This window comes from Corapipo altera, unplaced genomic scaffold, assembly GCF_003945725.1.
Source record: "Corapipo altera isolate COAL_440 unplaced genomic scaffold, ASM394572v1 2b, whole genome shotgun sequence".
Taxonomy (NCBI): Eukaryota; Metazoa; Chordata; class Aves; order Passeriformes; family Pipridae; genus Corapipo; species Corapipo altera.
The window spans coordinates 35,107,395-35,129,256 of NW_020884874.1; the positions used below are offsets into that span (position 1 = coordinate 35,107,395).

General features: G+C 43.2%; 1 protein-coding gene across 3 annotated transcripts; it reads right to left on the reverse strand.

The window, feature by feature from the left end:
• Positions 1–247: 247 nt before the first annotated feature.
• Positions 248–13,372, reverse strand: DACT2 (dishevelled binding antagonist of beta catenin 2). 3 transcript variants are annotated; one of them, XM_027634152.1, is made up of 5 exons: positions 13,009–13,372; positions 7,139–7,271; positions 5,356–5,643; positions 1,046–2,881; positions 248–834 (listed from the first exon to the last, which is right to left on the reverse strand). In XM_027634152.1, the coding sequence occupies exons 1-4, from the start codon at positions 13,246–13,248 to the stop codon at positions 1,083–1,085; spliced, it is 2,460 nt and encodes an 819-aa protein (XP_027489953.1). In that variant the 5' UTR covers positions 13,249–13,372; the 3' UTR covers positions 248–834; positions 1,046–1,082. The 3 variants fall into 3 exon arrangements, with proteins under 3 accessions (XP_027489953.1, XP_027489952.1, XP_027489951.1); XM_027634151.1 differs by having other exon boundaries at positions 248–604; positions 1,052–2,881; positions 13,009–13,269; XM_027634150.1 differs by having other exon boundaries at positions 805–2,881; positions 13,009–13,269.
• Between the last annotated feature and the right edge of the window lie 8,490 nt (positions 13,373–21,862).

Here is a 21,862-nt window from a genome sequence, read left to right on the forward strand (position 1 = left end):
TGTGACAAAATTGCATCAATTTAAGTGAGTCACTTAAACACTACCTTGTCTTCAACAAAAATGCTGCTTTCAAATTCTCTCATTTAGAAGCAGGTGTTTTAACCTCAGTTTTCCTGAGGTAGAGGGTGAATAGATGCTGTTTCTGAGTGAGCTACAGAGATCCTCTGAACACTCTGCAGTGATCATAAAAACACAGATCTGTTTCACCAAAAAAAGCTCTTCTGCATTCCTGATACGACATTAGAGAATAATCTTCTTTAGACATCAAATTCAGACAAACACAACTTTCAGAAGTACATTAAATAATATTTATTGAGTTTGCAATTTCAGGGGGAAAGCTATAATTTCAGTCCCAGCTATTCATATACTGTGACACAGAGCCCTCATGTTCTTTCATCCATTCAACAAATGAACAATAACATGGAAAAATAAAGAGGGAGGTTGAAAAAAACAACCCTATACTCTCAGTTTTGAAAAAAGGAAACAAACTGAAGTCCTGTTCTCATTCACAAATACACTTGTCTTCTTGATTAAACATACTATATTTTTATAGAAGAACAGACTCATCCTTCTGATGTTTGGGAGAAGGTATGGGATGGTTGATCTGAAAGAAAGCAAAACTATGTCAAACACAGAGCTTTTCCATATGAACACAATGAGAGCTAGATGGTTAATGCAGACTTCAGACTGCAAAGAATTTCTGACAAGAGGTAAGTACACTTTCCTCTTAGGAAACCTTTGTGTCTGGGACTGATTCAGTGGGTGCATATAGTTAACAAACCACCAAGGTTTGCCTGTAAAATCTTATGGCAGAGGATGTTTTTATTTTCACCATGGTGACCCTTCTGGATAGTAAAAAAGGCATCACATAATATACAGAGATTCATATTTACAGAAATGGCAGAAGAGGGAACTGGATACAGTGACATTTCTGTCCAGGCATTAACAAAATCCCTTGTGTATATTCAGGGATTGTTCACAGTTCCTTTAAGCAAGTCCTTTTCTCTGCACATAGGTTCTCTTGTTTTGCAAATGAGACCCAGCAGGATACCTCACTATAAGAAACAGATGCTTGCTCTCCCTTAAACCATGGTCATGACTTTCAGAGAGGCAGGTTGGAATCTCCTTATCTTCTTCTTTAGTGCCTTTGAAGCTTTGATGCGACAGATTTTGGGCACAGGGGGAAGAGGCTTGGAAGAGGCCTGGACAGTCCCCGATTGTCTGACTGAACCTTCAGGCCAAATCAGTTCACTTTCATCCCCCTCATCGTAGTCAAGGGCAAGACTGCTACTGTTACTGCTGCCATCCAAATCGCTTTCACTGGACTCACTGTCCCCAAAACGGTTAGTTGTGAAATCGCTGACCTCCCCTTCGCTGGTCTCTGCAATTGTGGAATGAAAGAGGGAAGCGCACTCTGCAGAGTACTCTGAGTGGTCTGACTCACTTTTGGCATAATCTCTGTGGGGCTGATTCTTGGAGCGAGCCCTCATACTGACAGTGCGCAGGACACCGGCTCTCCTTGCTGGCTGCCTTGGCGCTCCCAGGCCAAAGCTATGAGACACACTGGCCAGGTTGGCCTTGGCAGAGATCTCCACTGTGGACTGCCACTTGCGCTGCTTCTTCTTGTTGGCTGTGTCTACACAAGCTGCTTCGAGGGAATGCAGTGCACTGGCAGAGGCTCCGTAGAGCTCTGGCCTGGATGACATGGTGGGGAGCCTGACTTGCACAGGGAACAGACTAGACTCTGAGCATGACCTGCCAGTCACGTCACCAGAATAAGAAGGTCTCCGCACGAGATTCTTCACTCCTTGTGGCCTTTGGGGCTGATTCCACTCAGCAGGCAGCCTGGTGGCCCCATGGGACCCTCTTGCCTTCTCCATGCAGAAGGCTTGCTTCCCAGACCGTAGTACCTTTTCACTGTTCCTCCGCTTTATCTTCACTGCCTTTGTTTTGGAGCTGGCAAACTTTACCCGGACTTGGTGAGATTCTGCAGGGACAAACTGAGCATGAACAAACTCAGTTCCTGCCACTAGCTCATGACCCCCAGTGCTAGTCAATTTGGCATTGTCACACCTTTTGAGGGGCAGCTTTCTGGGTGGGACAGCTTTAGCATTCCAGGTCTCTGGGCTAGAGTCCTCCTGGCACAGCTGTGAGTAGGATGAACTGTGCTCTGTGCTGCTATCCATTGCTTCAGCCAGAGGAGAACCCCTTGCTGCTGATTTGGCAGGGTAACAACTATTCACAGCTGATGGCTCTGTATCAGGCCGAGTGAATGGCTGTTCTTCATTCACACAGTGCATGGTCTCATGCTGCTTGGCACATTCCTCCTCTGACACCTCTCTCGACAGCTTCCCTTCAGCTTTGCTACTTTCCAGAGAACTCGCCTGTTTTTCCAGCTGGCTACTGCTGCTGTTAATTTTCACTCCGCCGGCGCTGGGGGTTATAATGAGTCTCTGGTGCATTGCGGCTGGCTGGTTCTTTGTTGGAACCCATTCACTGGCATCAGCCCGACTGTTCCCTTTGCATCTCGTCAGCTGCAGTAATTTATTGATGTAACCCCCCGGCTTGGCCTCAGTGGTTGGCCTAGTCCTAATCAAGCTGGGACCTGTCACACTAGGCATAGGTTTGTTGGGAGGATCCTGGAAGTCCATTTCTGGGGATGTGCCCACCAGGGAGAAAAGGGGACTTTGTAAAGCCACAGCATGAAGGGGGCTTGGGTAAGGATACACATCAATGCCATTCTTGGAGACCAAGTCATTCTGGAATTTGGGGTCCACACTGAGGAAGTGCATGTCTCCGTTATGGCACAGAGGCAATATGGATTTGGGATCCGTCTCTTTCTGAAATCTAGCATCTGCTGGAGGGAGTCTTTCCAAGTCACCTACATGGTGGATGAAAATAAACAACCTAATTAAATCACAGACAATTACATTCAAACTGGCTCATGCTAAAAGTGCTATCTCAGGGATGTGATGGCTTTTACTAAAATCAGTAGCATGAATAAAGAAAGTAATTTCAGTCTTCCAAGGTCAGTGAATTACTTTAAAGCTTTTATTCACCTAAGCATAACAGAGATTAGAACGCCTTTTAATGCCAAATAATAAAACTCTCACCTTTGCAAGAAATTTAAACTGTGCTACTTGGATGAAAGTAAATCTGTGCATATATATATCTGTCACACATAATGGGAATGCGACTAAACAAAAATAAGGGATTACTTTTATTTCTAAGCAGAGAAGCCACAGAAGAATGAATTGAAGAACCTTTACTTTGACAGAGGAAAAAAAATCTAAGGTTAACTACTCAGGCAGGTGGAAAGAGCAGTCCCTGAAGATGACATTTATGGCCATCAATTCAGATCTCTTTAATCCTGGAGTACTGTCAAGGTTGCTGTAAGTTACTCTTGACTGCTGCACCTTTCCCTCAGAAGCACTCCCTGTGTACAGAGAGGCTGTGTTTTTGTGTGAAGAAAGGTTATTCCATTCAGACGCATCATCCAATAGAGCATTATGATGCTGTGTTACCTCTGAGACTAAGCATACCGGAATCAGTTATCTTGGATTTTTCTGTACAACAATGCAAACTTCAGTGCCAACAAATCCTCACCTAACCACTTTCCTGGATGCTTCATGCTAACATGAAACTCAACCACCAAACTCAACCATGTAATTCCCAAACAGTGGCTATTTATGTCCTGTGACAGGAAGCTTTGGAAAGACTCCAAAATTTGGAATTGTCTGCAGTGTCCTACCTGAGGCACTCACAGACCTGCTACAGCAAAGATTAGGAAGATGGTTTCTCAAACAAGTTAATTTCATAATGACAATTCTTTAGGGAATTGTTGGCAGCACGTAATGGTGCTCTCTCATACAAACAAACCAGGAAGCTGTCAGAAGAAAGCTGTGCTTGTGGTGTCTCAGCAAGCCTTCTGCTTGCCACTGAAAGAAACGGCAGTTGGTTTGTACCTGCAGTTACCTGTGGGGACAAGCTAAGGAGTGGAAAAGAGAAATTTCCTCCCCTCTCCAAATGATGATTTTAAGTAACATCTTGCTTCACTTCTTGCAGTGTGGTCAACTTCGTAAGAATTGTTCCTTCAAGACTACACTCACTACTACTTCACTACTTATGTTTGTCATATGGAAGGAAGTAAGAGGTTGTAGCCAGGAAGAAGGGAGATGGTGGTGGAAAAAGAAAGGATGTCTGAAGGAGGTCTGTAGCCTCTCTCCCACACCCCTCAATATCAGCTATTCCTTTTTTTGCTAGTCTATCTCTAGATCCAAAAATCCATAGAGTCGCTGGGGTCTCAGCAAAATGTTGCAAGGCAGGAAAGTTTCTGTTTGAGCAAAAGATCTGTAATCTGAACATGGAAGTCATGGATCATTAAACTCAGCTTAATCCCCAGCCTTTGACAAGCCTTGAGAAGACTTTGCTTTTATGCTATAATTTACCGCCATCTCTTCAGGTGTGTCTGCACACATAGGTATAGAACAGGTCTTTGTGTCTATTCCAAGCAAGCCAGAGGTGAGTTAGCTCACATCAAATAGGTGTGGGAATGATTCCAGAGTGACATGGTACTTGGAATGATGTTCCCTATGGCTTCTCTGTTTCTATAATGGAACTGTCACACATCTCACTGGATCACTATAAGAATTGTACTAACAAAAGATTGCTTTGAGGCCATGGAAGAATCCATAATAAGAAGTGATATGATGTCACTTCACAGATGGTAAACAAGAGATATGGAATGTTAATGGACTTGTACATTTTGTCTAAAGGTATGATGCAAACTCATGGTTGATCCACTATTAGGCTCATGACTGCTTTCTAGATAATTAACTTTTGGCCTCTGTTGTCCCTAACTGTACATAATAAATTATGAAAACGAGTTATTGTTTGAGTCCACATTAATTAGAATAAATAGGAAATTTTGAGTTCACTTTAGATCTTTCATACATACCTCCACCTTCACACAAGGTATTTCAAATATTGAAAATTTTCTGATTTCACATGCAGGTCAATTAAAAAAAAATATCTCAACATTCATTACAATTTTATCTCATATACTAATGTATTTTCCATTTCTAAATGCAGAGGCCTCACATTTGTTCTTGTTTCATCCATGTACTTGTTACTGTTTCATCCCTGTATTTGATATTGTTTAAAAATATCTGAGTATGGAGACAAGTGAAAGTTGGACAGTAAAGAGTTTGGCTCTGTGGTTTTGATCAATTCTCTTTTTGTGTATTGAAAAGGAGAGTTATATATTGATTAAACATTGGTATACAGGGTCCTAAAAGGAATAACCAGGAATCTGCTCTTCTCTTGAATGAAGTATCCAGTTCTGCCATCAATTACCTGTGGAAACTGGCCTTGGTCTGGACCTGGCAGGAGCTGCAGAAACATCTCTGCTAGCTGTAATCTGACATCCATCGCTGACATAGGTCCCCTGCTGTTGGAAGCTGGTGGTGTGCACAGTAGTTTCATCTGCAGACTTGGGTCGGCAATCAAACACACTGAGCCTTGCTTTAGGGTGTTGAGAGCTGGGCAAGAGACTGGTGTGGGAGGAGGAGATGGATTCACTGTACACAGAGGTACAGGAATTGGATAGTGAGCAAGAACCACCGTCGCTCAGGTCATAGAATCCTGTAGAGTTAAAATAAATAGGATATTTCATACTTACAGCAACTAAACATGCTCTGTAGAAGAAAAATGCAGAGAATACAATAAATCTTCATTTGCAATGTGCCACAAGCCTACATTTATGATCATTTATTTAGGTAACATTAGCACAGGTATACTCTAATTCAACCAAACTTTACTGGGCTTCTGCATATTTACTTAGGCCCTGAGCCAGCCTGGTACACACATGCCTGCTTAGTTCTGAGGGTGGGGGGGGATGGGGTGAAGTGTAGCACCATCACACCCAGTTCTTCACTGGAGAACGTCTTTGGGGACTATTATGCAACTGGTGTAAAATAGGGCCATCTTACACTGTTGTAACTTGTGCTGGGTGAATAGAAACACATATTGGATGGGAAAGTAGAGTAAAACTAGCCTGTGACCAGAGCTGCCAAGCCTATGATAGATGGAATGGAAGCTATCTTCCCTCTTCAGATCTGGAGATCATTGCCAAGTAATTATGGAAGTATTAAAAAAGGCTCTGTATAAATTCAAGACAGGAATTTTTATTATTTCTCTCTATAACAGAAAAGAAGCTGTTTCCTTTTGAACTATGTGCATGTGCCTAAGTGCACATATCCTGAACTTAAATGCTCAACAGAAACTTGCACGTTTTATGTCCCCTTTAAGTACTAGGCTGCAAATCTGTATGCTGTATAAAAAGAAAATAAATCTTCCCTTGTCTCACTGAAGACTTGAGGCTTTCCAAAATTCTGTTTATAAAGAACTACTCTCATTGTCTCAGACTAGATAACAGAAACCGGTTTTAACAGACACCCTAACTATAAAAGTCTGCAGTACAACTTTCTCTGTGAATCACACCAGTAACCTAATACCCAGTATTTTTCTGTTTGTGAGATCTTAACTCAGCAAACTTTTGGGGTGTTTTTTCTCAGTGTCTTTTAATAGAGCTGTTTTGTTTCTACATAAATGATCAAACATTCATTTGGCTGGAGCACTCCAATACTAGTGATCTTCAAAGCCTTAGTGAGGTTCAGAACCCTCCTGGATCCGAGCAGAGCATTGATATGGATGTTGGTCTCCTTCACTTCTTTTAAGTACTCTAGCCACTTTGCCAATGGTTATTCTACACTGGATAGTTAATTTAGGTAATTAATAACTAAGGTATATAATAATATAAGGTAATAAATAATTAAGGTAATTAATAAGTACATGTCTCTTCCTCCTCCCATGCGTGGCTACAAGGTTAATTTTAAAATAAAATTAAAAAAATCCAGAAAAAATACTGTTAGAGTGAACAAATCCTTTCCAACTAAATCAGCTTCTCAGCAGAATTCCTATCACCTCTGTGAGTTAGCTCTGTGCCAGATGACTACTCTACCTCAGCCATGGGACACTGTTTCTGACCAAACAATACAGGGAGTTTTGCTTAGCAGTTGACACTCTTCAGTTCTCCCCGCACCACACCCCATGAAATAAATAGCCAAGTGCATATTACCTGAGCTGGGCCGGCTGTCACTATCCAAGTATTCACTGGAGGTCTTACTGACATCCAATTTCAGCTCACTTATTCGCTGGTCTAGCTGATCCAGGTGGCTTTTCAAGCCGACATCCTGTCTCCTCAAACGAGACTAAATCACAAGTCGAGGGAAGAAGGAGGAAATGAAGAATAATCACAGTCAGAATCTTAGCAACAATGCATGAATTCAGGCCACCTGTGCCAGCCAGATTCTGCTCTCATTAAGTGTTTTGCTTAGTTAGGGACTGTTGCAATTGGCTCTCTGTAATGACACTGACATAAGACAAGGACAAAACATTTTGTTTCTCAGTATATATTGTCTTCTGCCCAGCTGAACATGTTCTCAAATTTTAAGCTTTGGGTTTATTGTTACACTTATGGCAGGAACTCTATCTCTAAATAGAATAGCAATCTTTTAACTAATTAACATTTTCTTATATGTACTGCACTCTGCCTCTGAGCAGAGAAGGAGATAAATGTTATGGATTGTCTGCCTGATGAAAGCAAACTCCTGTATGTAGAGGTACCTTATTGCCACACAAAGTTAAGGTAGCATACTCAATGCAGTAAAACCCTTGGCTTTGATGACGTGTTTATAGTTGAAAGGATACACTGCAAGAATTGTGATATCTATTTTGCTGCAAGTTTTCCTTGCATGTCTTATGGCTAGATATTTCCACCCGTTTTGCGCAAGAAGCAGCTAGCATTTGAATACTGATGGAAAAATTACTGTATTTAAAATAAAAGGTGTCTCAAGTTTGTCAATAATCTTTCAGAAGCCAGCAGCAATGTCTGTTGTCTACTGCAAGTAGTGACCAGGTTGATCTGAGGTAACAGCTCCCGCAGTTGCTCCCCCAGTATTTGTGCCGTCAGCTTGGAGAGGCAGATGGCCGGGCGTTAGGTACCAGCCAAAGAACCACAGTTGGTTTCTGTGACAAACTTCTCACATAGCACTTGGCAAATTATCTATAGCCCAGTCACTATTTAGGCAGCTTCTAATTATATCTCACCTCACCATGCATCCTACAGTACTTTACAGTAAGGTTATACAGAAAGGTGGTCTCTTGAAGCTGGTTGAAAAGTTGTGCTCAAAGCCCTCGAGGGTATGGGTTTCCACTCAGTAATTGTAAGAAAAACATGATTAAGATTCTTCTTTATGTGTACAGCTCACATTTAAAAATACAAGTGGTAGTTCTAGCAGCATTTCCAACCTCAAATATGAAAACCAAAAAATCTAGGTCTCTTGAACCAATTAAAGTATCTGCAAAATTAAATGATGTGCAGAAAATCAAAATCCGTATGTACACATTTTCAACTTCACTTTCCTTTTGTATGGATTATTCAGCTTTTAATATTTGCATTTTTAGGTTTCTCCATAGCTGTAAATACTAAAAGAAAAGAAAGATCCTGACATCCTAAAGTAATCAGTAAATGATTAGGAACTGTGATGGAAGGAAAACAGAGAAACCAGACAAAAGACAGATGTCCCAAGTTTCACAAAACAACTGTTAGGGCTGGTGATGCTGCTGAGAAGAAAAAAAAAGGTATTCTATTGTGCTTTTACAGACAGCTGGAGGAATATATAAGACAAAAGAAACAAAGCCCCTTTTTGTTAGCATCACACTTCTAGAAAGGTTTAAGCTCAAGTGGCTCATCACTGCTTCCTAGGAAAACCCATGGTGATTTTCCCTTTTCCTGTTTCATATAACCAAAAGGAAGAGAAAAACTGGATAATAAAGGAGATTTTCTATCCCATCTGAATGATGAATGTATGACCTTGTCAGTACTTCTTTATTTCCTGACAAAAAAGCAAAACCATGCCATGCCTTCTTCAATCCCACCTACTCAGGAAATCACAAAGTTTTGTTTTCATGGCTGGAATTAATTGCTTAATGATTAATGTTTTGCCAGCCAATCCCTCAGCCTGTGGTTTCTGATTAATGACAGAGAGGCCACAAGGCTCTCAGGTATTCAAACATTATTTATTATACCTCCAGGTTCTGTCTGCGCTTTCACAGCATTTTAACCAACACACATGATTTACATCATCGTTTTTAACTCTTTTATGGTGTCTCACACCATTGGGTTTCCAGCAGACTCCATAGCTTTGATCTTTCAGCTAACTACTTCTGCACTCAGGGAGGAGAAGCATTCCTCTAACCATTTGGATAAGAATGACTTTTCCGGTGTGTTTGTTTGAGGCTGTTATTGCTCCAATACCCACGTTAAGCAGCACTCAAAAACACACTCTTTCTCAACTCACAACATGAATTTTACAAGTGACAAAACCTCACAGGTAAAACCAAATGTTTGCGTTGGGCAATGTGGCTGTGAAGACTTTTGTACACTGCACAGCGTGGGACCAAACTTTCCAAAACACCTTGTACTATGAATGGACTACAGTTTTGGAGAGCCAAATCTGGCATATCACCATACCACACATTTTTCAGAATAAAGAACACTCTCTGAAAAGCAGGTTCCTTTACAGCAACACAAGCTGACACCTCAAATTAAGGCACCAAACCCCACTGGTCATACTTGACTATTCTCAACTATTAATGTGTTATAAAGGGGGGTGTGTGTGACACATTGTTTGTAGTCAGCACCTGATAGTTCTGTTACTCTGACTGTATTTTGGAATGCACAAAAGACAGAATTCGTACCTGGTTTTGCCCATCTAAAAGACCTCTGGGTCTTTTTGTAACTGATGGTGCAAAGCAGCCAATTTCAGAGGAAAATTAATATCACCTATCCTAGACCTGTATTCTAGAGTGTGATGAATTCCTTCTGGAAGCATCTCTTTCTCTCAAGTTGACAAAACTTGAAGTTAGTTTATTAAAAAAAGATAATATCTCTGGTTTAAAAGATGTCTTCTCCTATTTAAAATTATCTAAAGGGGAAAAAAATTCTGTGTAAAACACTGGGTATCAAGTGTTTGGTTTTTTCTCTTCAATATAATGTGTCCATTCTCACATTTTTATAACATCATAAATCATCTGAAAGCTTCCAAAAACAAGATCATCAGATTCAAATCAAATAAACGGTTTATAAACATATCCTCTGAGGAAAGAGCTGAGAAAATACTGAGTGTTGTAGCCTTTGATATCCACCTACTTGAAAAGTGATCATAGGTTTCTTTCTTTGCATTAGCCTGAATTTGCATCTCTTCTTTTTCCTCTATATCACCATGATACTGTTTGGCTAAGAGAAGTTTAGTAGCTTTGGGATCTCTGACGGTGGGCAGCATCACTTAACTCTGCTCCTCTTCTACTAGAGTTGACCCTGCTGGCACTGTAGTAATTTGCAGCTGTCAGAAGACCCTGGACACCAAAAAGAGCCACTGGCTGGGGCGACACAGGATGTGACTGTTAGGGGCAGCAGACTGCCTACATCAGAATGTAGGCTGTTAGACTACAGGCCAGCTGCTGTCTGTCTCTGGTAAATGCTGTTAGGGAGAAGACTGGAATTCTGTAATGGCATCTGCACCTAGCCCCCATGGCACTTGATGGCTTTGTTCTGCTCGTTTCCACTACTGGGACTTGAGGGTACTGACTCTGCTCTTCTGTTTCTTACCCTACCATTATAGGAGAAGCCTGGTTTGACTTTTTATCTGCCTTCTTTCCATCACTGAGATGCCCTGAGCCAGCTCCAGCTGACACAGCTTCCCGATTTTATGTTGCAAGAACCAAACTTTTTATGAATTAACCCACGACCACGCTAAAGCCCAGAGCTACAGCCCTCCTTGAAACTTGGATCAAGATACACTGCAAGGCAAAGCTACATTTACATTGTTAATGAGTTTCTCAATCTGAAAGCTTACAGAGCAGCAATCACATACTCTTATCATCCATGGGCCAACAACAACAATGAAGACATAACACTCCTTGAGCAATGCTGTGCTTTGCATTTTCTGTTGTTTTCAGTTTTAACCTAATTTCCTGCAATCACGAACAAAATTTTCATGGGTTTTGAGTGCAATACACTGCTTACGAGTCACCAAGAAAGTTTTCCACCTGTGGTCACTGAGATCCTAGGACCTGTGGACTACTTCTAACGGGATGGTGAAAAGCCTGTTTTCAACTGGGTTTACTTTGCTATTAAGCAGCTTTGAGGTCTGCATCTCTACTCAAATATATGTCTGCAGTTTGCAGGGGGAAAAAACCAATAAAGGTAACAAGTATGCCTGAGCAGCAGAGTCTGAAAAGCTTCCAGAGCCATGGGTCAATTAGAAGAGCTTTACATCACTACTTTAAGCATTCACAGAACTGTATTTTTGCTGAAGAACCTACCCCTGGATTTATGTAGTCATCCCTCTCAAGCTTTATGAACACTTCCCTTCCAGGCACCCTAAGAAACACGTTTCCCATAATTGCACTGGCACCTACTGGTGAAATCCATCCCTCTCCAGAGGTGTACAGAGTTACTTTTGTCCACTCAGCTCCCACATTTCTAAGGGAAGCAATTAAAGGCTGTTTTTTCCTTCTGTTTTAACGGCTAGTTTCTCCCACGTGCTTGGAAAGCCTTGAAAGGCGGCAGTAAGGTCCTGAAAAGCCAACCTTCAATTTAATATTTCATTTGAAAAATATATAAACAAGTGAGTAATTAAAGCACAACAGCTAACATGAAAAAAGTACAGTCACTACAGTCAGAGGTCATTGGGTGATTCTGTTACCCCAGAAGCCCCAGACAGGCAATAAATGCTTTCAATTCTTTTGTTTAGTTAAAAAAAAAAAAAAAAAAAAAAAGAAAAAATGTAGAGCCGTTACTTAAAATTATCAATGACAGGTAATCAAGCAGCTGACCGTCCACTTGTCCTGTGTCTTCTTAATCAAGATATGCCTGCTGCTGTGTTTTCACAGAGTGGTGGTTAGGTTTCCCTAAAGGTTAAAGCCAGTTTTATTCTGAGATGCTGCCTGATAAAGATGCCTATGGGAAGCAAATAACCATGCTGTTTTCACACCTGATTGATAACTGATGGCCGAGCCTTCCAGTAGTACAGGAAAGGAAAAAATTCTGAATTAAGTCTGAGTTTACTGAAGTGTGTAATTGCCCACACTAGACATTAACGCCCTTTACCCTTTGATTGTTGTCTCACCTATGAAACTCGTTTCAGCTTCAATTCAGTTTTTTTCAGTTTCACAAAAAAAGCTGTGCAAGCTGCCAACGTAACACTTTAAACACAAGGCCTGGCATTCAGTTATTCTTCCCTTTTGATCACGCAATCCGTGGAAAGAACAAAGTGCTCCTGGCCCATGAAGCCTTTCCTGGCGGATCGACTCCCACGGGCGCACACCCGCGCGGGCACACATAGGTGTGCGCGCACACGCCCACCCGAACCCCTGGGCGCTTAGTCTGTGCCTGTGTATCTCCCTCCGTGTGCCTTTTGATCTCCTTATGCAAACGGCTGCTGCCACTGAGAGCCGAGCGCTGTACTGCTGAAGTTAATCATCACCTACTCCTCGGCTCCGGTGAATGAGCGGTGCTGGATTAACAACTTCTCCCGAGCGCTTCTCCTGGCACGGAGCCCGCTACCAGCTCTGTCTGTTTCGGGCCGCCCAGGTGAGCCCCGCCTGAGGAAAGGAAGCTCCCGCCTGCTATAGCGGGGCTGTAGCCGCGACTCGCACCTGCCCGCGGGGGGAGCTGCGGCTGGCGGGGCGGGGGCAGCGCAGGGGCCGCGGCTGCAGCGCCTGCTTGCTCCCGGTCCCGTCACGGCGCCGGCGGCTGCAGAGGCGGGGCCGGGTGTCCGGCAGCCCGGCGGCGCTCCCCTCCGCTCGCCCTCAGCACCGCGGCTGGACTCACGAAGCCGGGTAACGGGGCAGCGGGGCGTCCCGTGCCGTACCGTCCCTTACCAGCTGCTCCTTCAGGGCGGAGAGGGTGGCCTCCAGACGGTGCTCCTTGCTGTGGGCGGACGGGGGCTGCTCTTCTCCGCCCGCCGCCGGCCGCTGCGGCATAGCCAGGGCGGCCCGCACCAGCTCCCGCTGCTTCTCCCGCAGCACCTGGAGCTCCTGGAGGCCGGCCAGGGCCGCCTGCAGCCTTTCTCCCACCCGGCCGCGATCCCAGCCTCCCGGCCGCGGGGCGCCCAGCAGCATCGTCAGCGATGGGCCGCGGCTCCGGCCATGGCAGTGGGGCGGCGGGGAGGCGGCGGGGCTGCTCCTGCCCCGGGCCGTGCCTGCGGCAGGGTCTGACCACCCCGCTCCGCCGCTGGCAGTCGAGCGAGTGAAGCAGAGCTGCAGCGGCTCCTGCGGTTTTGGAGAAGAGGTGGGGACAGGGGAGGGAGAGAGGGAGGGCGGGAGCGAAGGGAAGAGGCTGCGGCTCCAGGCAGTGCCGGGGCCACCTCTCGGGTGGATACGCGAGGAGAGCAGCCCGTGCCCGGCGCTCCCCCCGCCCCGCGCAGGGGGCGGCTCCCGCCTGTCCCGTTCCTGCCCCTGCCCGGGGGGCTGCTCTCGCCTCTTTCCCCGCCCCGGGGGTGAAGAGGGGTGGGGTACCCGCCTTCTCCGGGGAGAGACAGGTCCTGGGGGGCCAACAGGCAGGTCCGGGGCGAGAGCGCCGGTCCCGGCCGGCAGCGAGCCCTCGGGATGCTGCGGAGATCGGAGCTGAGCCCAGCGTCGTGCTGCAGCCGCGTGCAAATGGAAGTGATGCGAGGGTATAGTGCTGTGAGCTCCCAGGTATAACAATGCTTCCTTCACAAAAACGTGGCGTTTGTAACTCCAACGCTTCTCCTCCTGGCTGGTGGTGCCCCCAGCTAGGCACAGCACTGGCACTCCTTAATTGCTCTCCAGGAACCGACCCAACTGGGATCTCACTGCACAAGTTCGCTGTCATGTACTGAATTGTTGATTCTCACTTTGGAAGCAAGGCAGAGTCCTGTCTTGAGGACAAGGTGTGGCTCAGCTCTCTCCCTTGCCCCAAGGTAATACGAAGGGCTTAAGATTTGCTTTAAATGGGACGTGAAAACACAGCCGTGGAAATTCAACGCTACGGTGCTGTTGCTACCAGATAATGTCCGCATTTAAAGCCCCCGAGACAGGCAGCTGCAGCTTCTTCAGAGGTAGCTGGTTAGCAGGCAGCAAAACCATAATGTGTAGTCTGTAGTGATGCAGTGGGGGAGAGGAAGCCCTGATACCAAGAGCCTAATGAACACAGTGGAGATCATGGTACAGGAGACTTAATTTTTCTACTGCCTGCACTGAACTAGGAAGCATTTGGATCCTACAGATCCCAGGATAACTCTGCGCCACACTCTTAATTTACATAATTTCGGGAAATGTGTATGATTCCCCATAAGGCAGTAAGCACATGCACAGCCCATCTGTCTGTGGTTATGTTCTGTTCACCCTGTGGCATATCTTTAAAAGCTGTCATACTTTAATTTGAATGTTACTTAACTTTGTGCTGGGGTACAGGACTTTGGTGAGCAGGAACCTGTTGCTCTGTCATCTGTTCTTCAAGGAGCCTCTTCTCAACACCACGTGTGGGTGGCTGTGCCCACCACTTAGCACTGTAGCCAGGCTAACTTTCCTTGTAGCAGTCCCTAGCTTTACAAATGTTAAAAGCAGTAGTCATGTCAAATCCAGTTCTTGCTGGGGGGCAGAGAGGCAAATTATTCCCGTGTTTGTTCACCAGGTGCCATGCAACACATTATTTGATAGTCTCAGTAGAACCCAAGCTTTGCTTTCATAATGTCACTTTCAACAGTTTTTATGTAGCTTGAAGATTTGAAAATGATGTTTACCTTGCAATGTTGAACTATGTCAGAAGGGGTCCAGAGAGGCCCTGTTCTGACATGTTGTGCACAACTAATAACGGATGTCTCCATCTGCAGATGGAACAGGAATGACTGATGGTTGTACAGTGCTTAGTTCAAGTATGTGAGATATGACTTGTATGACATCACCTAAGACATGTTTTGTTGTTGGTTTTTTTTTTGGTTGATGAATATACCTCTACTCTTCTTCCTTCCCAATTCATCTCACAGAACTTCCCTGTGCAGAGCAATGCTTCAGTGCCAGGATGACTGAACCAGTCACCAGTATTCATTTACAAGGTGGAAAGAAAAACTGGGTTCAACACCAAGATGCTCTTCAAGGTGCTGACAAAAGACAGCATGAAATTCTACCACCTCTCAGATGGAATGTGGTGAAGAACCAAACAACTATCTCTGTATGGCATGTGGCAAGAATCTTGCAAAATGCTGTTGCAGGTATAAGGAGTGAAGCGTTTTTGTAAATCACTTGGCTTGGCACTTGTTAAAACAGACATACAGTGCAGTTCCTTATTTTATTCAAACCATGTTCTAACATGACCAAATACAAGTCACTGACAGAACTACCATTTAGTATATACTTGGTAGGAGAATTAGATATTATAAGGTCATATATTTTTCTTTTTCCCCTTCTCTTTCCCTTGCATGGAACTGTTATCCCTTCCTCTTTGTTTTTCCTCTTCTTTCGTCATTTTATCTTTTCATACATGAATTCCCAAATGGGCTATATCACAGCAGTATCTGTATTCTAATCAGCTTCCTTATTATCCCCTCTGTTGTACTGATTACTTTCTTCCCCAGAACCCTTATGATGTCACTTAATCTTTTCAGATAACTCAACAAATATCTTGTGTTATCTGATTTCTGGAGGAAAGAATAAAAGGTGTGAATCACACCCAAATTTAAAACCACGAGATTATGTGGAGGAGGAGTAGCAGTAAAAGTGAAATTTGCACGGTAGGGACTTAGAAAACTTCTGCTATTCTTAATGACTTACAGATAAGAATGTTCAATATTGATACTCTGTAAAGTTTCACTAGACTTTAAGAATTAATTAAAAAAAGCGAGCAGTCTATAGGTAACACCTTATTTTGCTGTCTAGCTTTAGCACACTGAATTTGAATGCTTAAGCTTTGCTTGCACTTTTCAGGAGCCAAAAGGTTTGACTTTTCATTTATGTTACCTTTTTTCCATCAATTTCTAAAACATTGCTCTGGATTTAAGCAAGAATTGGAATAAGATTTCTGTTTTCCACCTGCAGATCCTGAGGTAAATGAAATTTTGCTAAAAGCTGTAGTGAAGGAACAATATGGTTACAAAATCAGACAACAAAACAGTAGGAAATAAAACAATTTGTTTACATAATGTTATTTTACATTCTGATTTGTATTATATAATTGCACAGTGTTGTTCCATGGGTATGTTCCTCAATATGGGAACAGTGTGGCCAGCAGGACCAGAGAAGTGATTCTTCCCCTGTACTCAGTGCTGGTGAGGCCACACCTGGAGTGCTGTGTCCAGTTCTGGGCCCCTCAGTTCAGGAAGGATATTGAGGTGCTGGAGCAGGTCCAGAGAAGAGCAACGAGGCTGGTGAAGGGACTTGAGCACAAGTCCTATGAGGAGAGGCTGAGGGAGCTGGGGTTGTTCAACCTGGAGAAAAGGAGGCTCAGGGGAGACCTCATCACTCTCTACAACTACCTGAGAGGAGGTTGTAGCCAGGTGGGCATCAGTCTCTTCTCCCAGGCTGCTATCAGTAAGACAAGAGAGCACGGTCTTAAGCTCTGCCAGCGGAGGTTTAGGTTGGACAACAGGAAGAAATTTTTTATGGAGAGAGTGGTCAGACATTAGAATGGGCTGCCCAGGGAAGTGGTGGATTTACCATCCCTGGAGGTTTTTAAGATGAGACTGGATGTGGCACTTAGTGCCATGGTCTAGTAACCGCGGTGGTAGTGGATCAAGGATTGGACTGGATGATCTCAGAGGTCTTTTCCAACCTGCTTGATTTTATGATTCTATTCTATGATTCTATAAGCGTATAGAATGAAAGATACTACTCAATGCCCTCTGTCCTCGCTCTCCAGCCCATGCCTTATTTACTGCAGATCACTTAAATTGTGCACTACAGATAGAATTTTTTGCTTTTTAAAACTAAGCATTCTAGCTATTAAGTGCCTTACAGTATGAGTGAATGATGTCTTTACAACATCCCAAAAGGTATAAAGCTGGTTTTGTTTAATAAGGGAGGACCTGAGGCACTGAATTTTCTTTCAGACGTGCTTGTTCATTTTGGGTGCCCACTGGAGATGCCTTTGGCCTGATTTTTCTGTGTGCTTACTATTATACAGTTAATATATATCCATTTTATTGTTCCAAGCAGAATTCCCTTTAACTTCAGTTGTAGTTCTGAGCACTCAGCACTTTGGTAAATTGAATACTGGGTATTCTAATTTGAATCACTAGAAAAATGAGGAATACAATTAGTCCTCCTCATATGGAGCCAGCTTGGGTGTGCCTGCACCTGTGGTAGAGATGTGCCCTCAGAGCCTCATAAACTACCAGAAAGGAGGCAGGTGTTATTTACCCTCTTTGGCAGATGGAGATGTAAAGAGAGGTTAACTCTTTTACATAGAATCGAAGAGGAAATCTGTGGTAGGACTTGAAAGTGAAGCCAGATCATTCATGTGACCACAGAAGTTACTTTGCTCTCTATTTTTCGGATGCATATTAGCCAGTTTGTGTGAGACTGCTGTTAGGGGAAGGACAATATTTATTGATCTCCAGATGTGTTAAAAGAAAAGTAGTTGAATGTTTGCTTTGGATGAAGTCCAGAGTACACAAAATACTTTGGTATACCAGACAACTTCAAGACCTAATTGCAGTTTGCTTCCCACGTTTGCTTATGTTTTATTGTGAAAAATAATTCACAGGGTGTTTTGGTAACATTAACTTGTGTAGGAATATGAAGTTCTCCCTGCGTAGGTTTCGGCCTGTATTTTAGTTGAGTCTTTAGACTGTATTGATATCAGCATGTGTGGCAGTAGGTGAGAAAGGATCTCTTGACGTGACAGAAGTACAGTGCATGCACCAGCATCCTTACTTTGCCAGCCAGCCACTCTGTCCTCTGTGTTGTCCTATTGTTCTACTCTACAAGCCTTTTGCCGTTGATCCTGCTGCGGATCTCATGCAGAGACACTGCCTAAGGCGGTCTTCTGAGCTGTTGACATCTCGATGATGTTTAGAAGGTTAGTTGGAGGATGCAGTCACATGTGCATTGAGTCAAATCTAACACAAGCCTGGCAGTTTTTGGAAATGTTAAGTTCGACCATTAGGAATATACTGAAAAGGTAGTAAACCCTTATGTTGCCCGCACAGAACAGTGTAGGTTCTGTGCTAGCACTGTTTGCCAGAGAATGCATAGTAGTGTGTGTGTCCCTCTGTGAGCTGACTCTAAGTAAATTGCCATCATCCAGGCATTTCGTCTAATTAGCAGAACAGCTGTCTTTGAAAACATTCTTCTTAAGATCTGATGTCTTGAGGATTATTTAATTAGAAAGAAGCAAATCACTGGTGGGAATGGGTCTTCGTAGAGTTCAGACAATTTATTCTGAATGGAAAAAAATTACTTTTTGAACTATAGCTTACATGGTAATGGATAGGTAAAAGGAAGAGAGCACAGCTCTCACAAATACAGCTTCTACAAACTCAGATTTGAGGTGATGGAATTCTTTTAGAAGGAGAAATCTTCTAAAAACATGACTAAAATCCTGTCTTCAGCTACCAGGGATTAAGAGATGTCCATCTGTTTTTATGCTTGTTTCTGTTTATTTTTCACGGGGTTGCAGGTTGTGCTGGGAGTGTCACAGGAGAATCAATGGTGGGGGTTGTAGGGGAGGGAGAAGGCTTTGTTGAGGACTGTCACAAGCTTAGTATGAAAGTGCTTATACTTATCTCTCTCCAGTTTATGCCCTCCAACTGAAATCTTTGTAACTAAAAGTCTGTATTTTGAATCACGTAAAAATATGTGCCTATCCATAAATCCGTGGATAGACAGGCAAACTGGGTAGTCACATGAACGAGTGTTGCACAGATGGGGACCTCAAGAAGCACAGAATATGCAGGAGTGGAGGGGACCAGAAATCCAGGTAGGCAGAAAGGGTGGCACACAGTAGCCAGGATGAGTCTGGGGACCAAAGTTCAAGTCTTAAGCCAGAAAACAGTCAAGGGTATCAGTATTCAGAAAAAAAGACAGATGTGAGAGCCTAATAGAAAATGGAAAGAAAAGTTATACAATCTGGTATGGCTTTAAAAGCTTGCCTCCTAATTAGCAGGGAAAAAGTTGAAGCTCAAAGAAATAATTTGAACTGCAAGAGATCTAAGTTTACAACAGATCATAACTAAAGGTGTCCAGGGAGGCACATGGGGTGTGTATGGTTGGCCTGGGGCCAGCACTTAGAGAGTCGCTGCACGTGTTCAGGGACACAGAGTTAGTGTAAGGCTCTTCGGAAATAAAGGAGACATTCAGTTTTGGCATCCCTAAGAATGAGATGCCAAATGTTGATGCTACGTGCTTCTGCCATGTTGATGCAGGAGTTTTAAAGGAAAGGGAAGAGTGGACCAGAAGGCTGTCCCACAGTGATAGAAGTAAGGCAGTTTTTGAAGAGGAGCTATCACTAACTTGCTGCCAAGAAGGCCAACAGTCTTATCCCATCACTTCAAAACCTCTTCTCTGTTATGATGGAAGGAACCAGGCTGGCTGCTTGGGGCAGGGCACAGGCAAAGAGGAAATGGAGGCATGGTCATTCTGCTGCCCCTGCGGGCTTGGCTTACTTCGTCCAGCCCTCCTCTAATGTGGCTTGTAGCCTTGCTCTGGATTGTGCTCACTCGGTGCTGATGGCCCTTTTCTGCCTCAGCTTCTGCTAAGAACAGTGTGCAGGTGAATGCTTGCCTGAAATCAGGCACACAAAGCCAGGACACAGTCTGCCTTGTGCTGTTACATCAGAAGCCAAGGAGAATAATGGTTGTTTCTCCACATCAAGCGGTACCTTCTTTACACCTATTGGTCACACTCATTGTCATCCTGATGAAAATTCATGTTTCCTTCCACCAGTTGTAGCTTGTATTTTTTCCCCCAAAAACTTCACTTTCTTCCAGTCCTCCTGATTTCTATTGGCTCTGCAGCAATATTTTTCTGCCCTCATTATAATTCATAATGTTTAGCAAGTTCACATCACATGGAGATTTCATTATAATCTTGTTTAAAATCTTCTTCTTGATCATTAATATTAAATGTGAATTCCATCAACATTACAATACAGTTGCAGACACTCCTACCAGTTTGATTCTTGGTCTTCATTATTGCTTTCCTTTTACTTAATTCCCTTCAACAGCTTTTCAATATAGGTGATCGTTTTTGCATATCCAAGCAGCCACCTTTTTCTGGTTTTATGCCAGATTACACTGGGTGACTTGTAATCGCTCATTGCTGGAACTGCTCTCATTCTTACCTAGGCAGTTATTTTTACTTGTGTACTTTTCTGCTAATATTGGAAATATTTTTGGATTTCACAGTTATCCTCTAAAAATATTTTGAATGATAGTCTCTGTTGTTTGGTTGATTTAACCATTTATCATTTTTATTTTCCTTGTAGTCCAAGAGATCATGATTTTCTTCTTTCACTTGTCCAGCATTAATAAGAAATTAATCCATCAAAGCCTAAGTTACACCAGTTGAAGAATTTTTGTTCCATTGCTTTGTTTCACATTGTACATTTCACATCAGATTCTTAACCAGCATTTACATGTGGATTTATCTTTTCACCATTCTTTGTGCGTATGTCTGTGCGTGTGTAACACCTTATGATATTTCTGTTTTCAAAGTTCTACACTTCTCTGAAAAACAAAGCAAATCCTGGTGTGTGTGAGGTCTGAGTCTACTTCCTCAAAAAAGGAATGTGTTTTCAACAGAAACAGCTACATACCAGTGTGCGGTTCCAGAGTATAAAGTATTCCTCCTCCCCTAATGTAGGATTCCACTGATTAACTTTGAGGCCTTATAAGGGAAGGGCACTATCTTTTTTTCTGGACAGATGTAACTTAAAGTTTAGTAAGTGAAAAAACCCCAGCCCTCCAATAGTTTTTTCCAATGAGAACAAAACACAATGCCAGAAAAAAGAGGGAGAAAAAAAGGTCCTTTCATGGTGCTGTATTGACTAGCTTAGTTAAGGATGGCAAAAGTTTTCAGGACATAAGGTTAGAAAGCCCCAGGGCACCTATTCAGCAAGATGTGTAAACACTCACCTAACCCTAAATAGGTGAGTGGTCCCACTGAAGTCAAAAACACTACTTCTATTCTCAAAGTTCAACATAGGCTTTAGTATCTTGCTAAAGCGAAGCCTAAAGACCCATTACTTTGAATCTTGCAAATACATCTGCAAATTCTGGGTCTGTGGAGCATTCAGAACTAAACATCTTTTGTTAAAAGTAGTTAGCTAAGGAAGGAAAGAGGAATTCCTCTTACAGTTTCACAGCATGCTGATTTAGCTGGTGTTCATATTTATTTGCATTGGAGATCTGTGCAGGTAGCGGGGGTTAGACTGCAATGCAGAGGATCGCATGGTAATGTACTTTTATTGACTAGCAGGCATTGAATGCATTCAGATAATGCACCCTTAACTTTCTGGATGCTCATAGGCCTGCTTTTTGGATTCTTTCGCTCAAAAGCAGAAGAAAATAAAGTCAAAAACCTGCTGGCTTGTAAGGACTGTGATTTTATTGGGCGTGCTTTAAAATGCATTCTCTTTTCTAGGAAGGATAGAGTGAGACTGATCCAGTTTTGACCACTGACCTAAATGGTTAGTGAGAGTATTTTTGTGAGTTCTTGTGAGCTAAGAAAGTTTATATGAGGGTGTATAAGAATCACACAGCACTGTGGTGACTGGGAA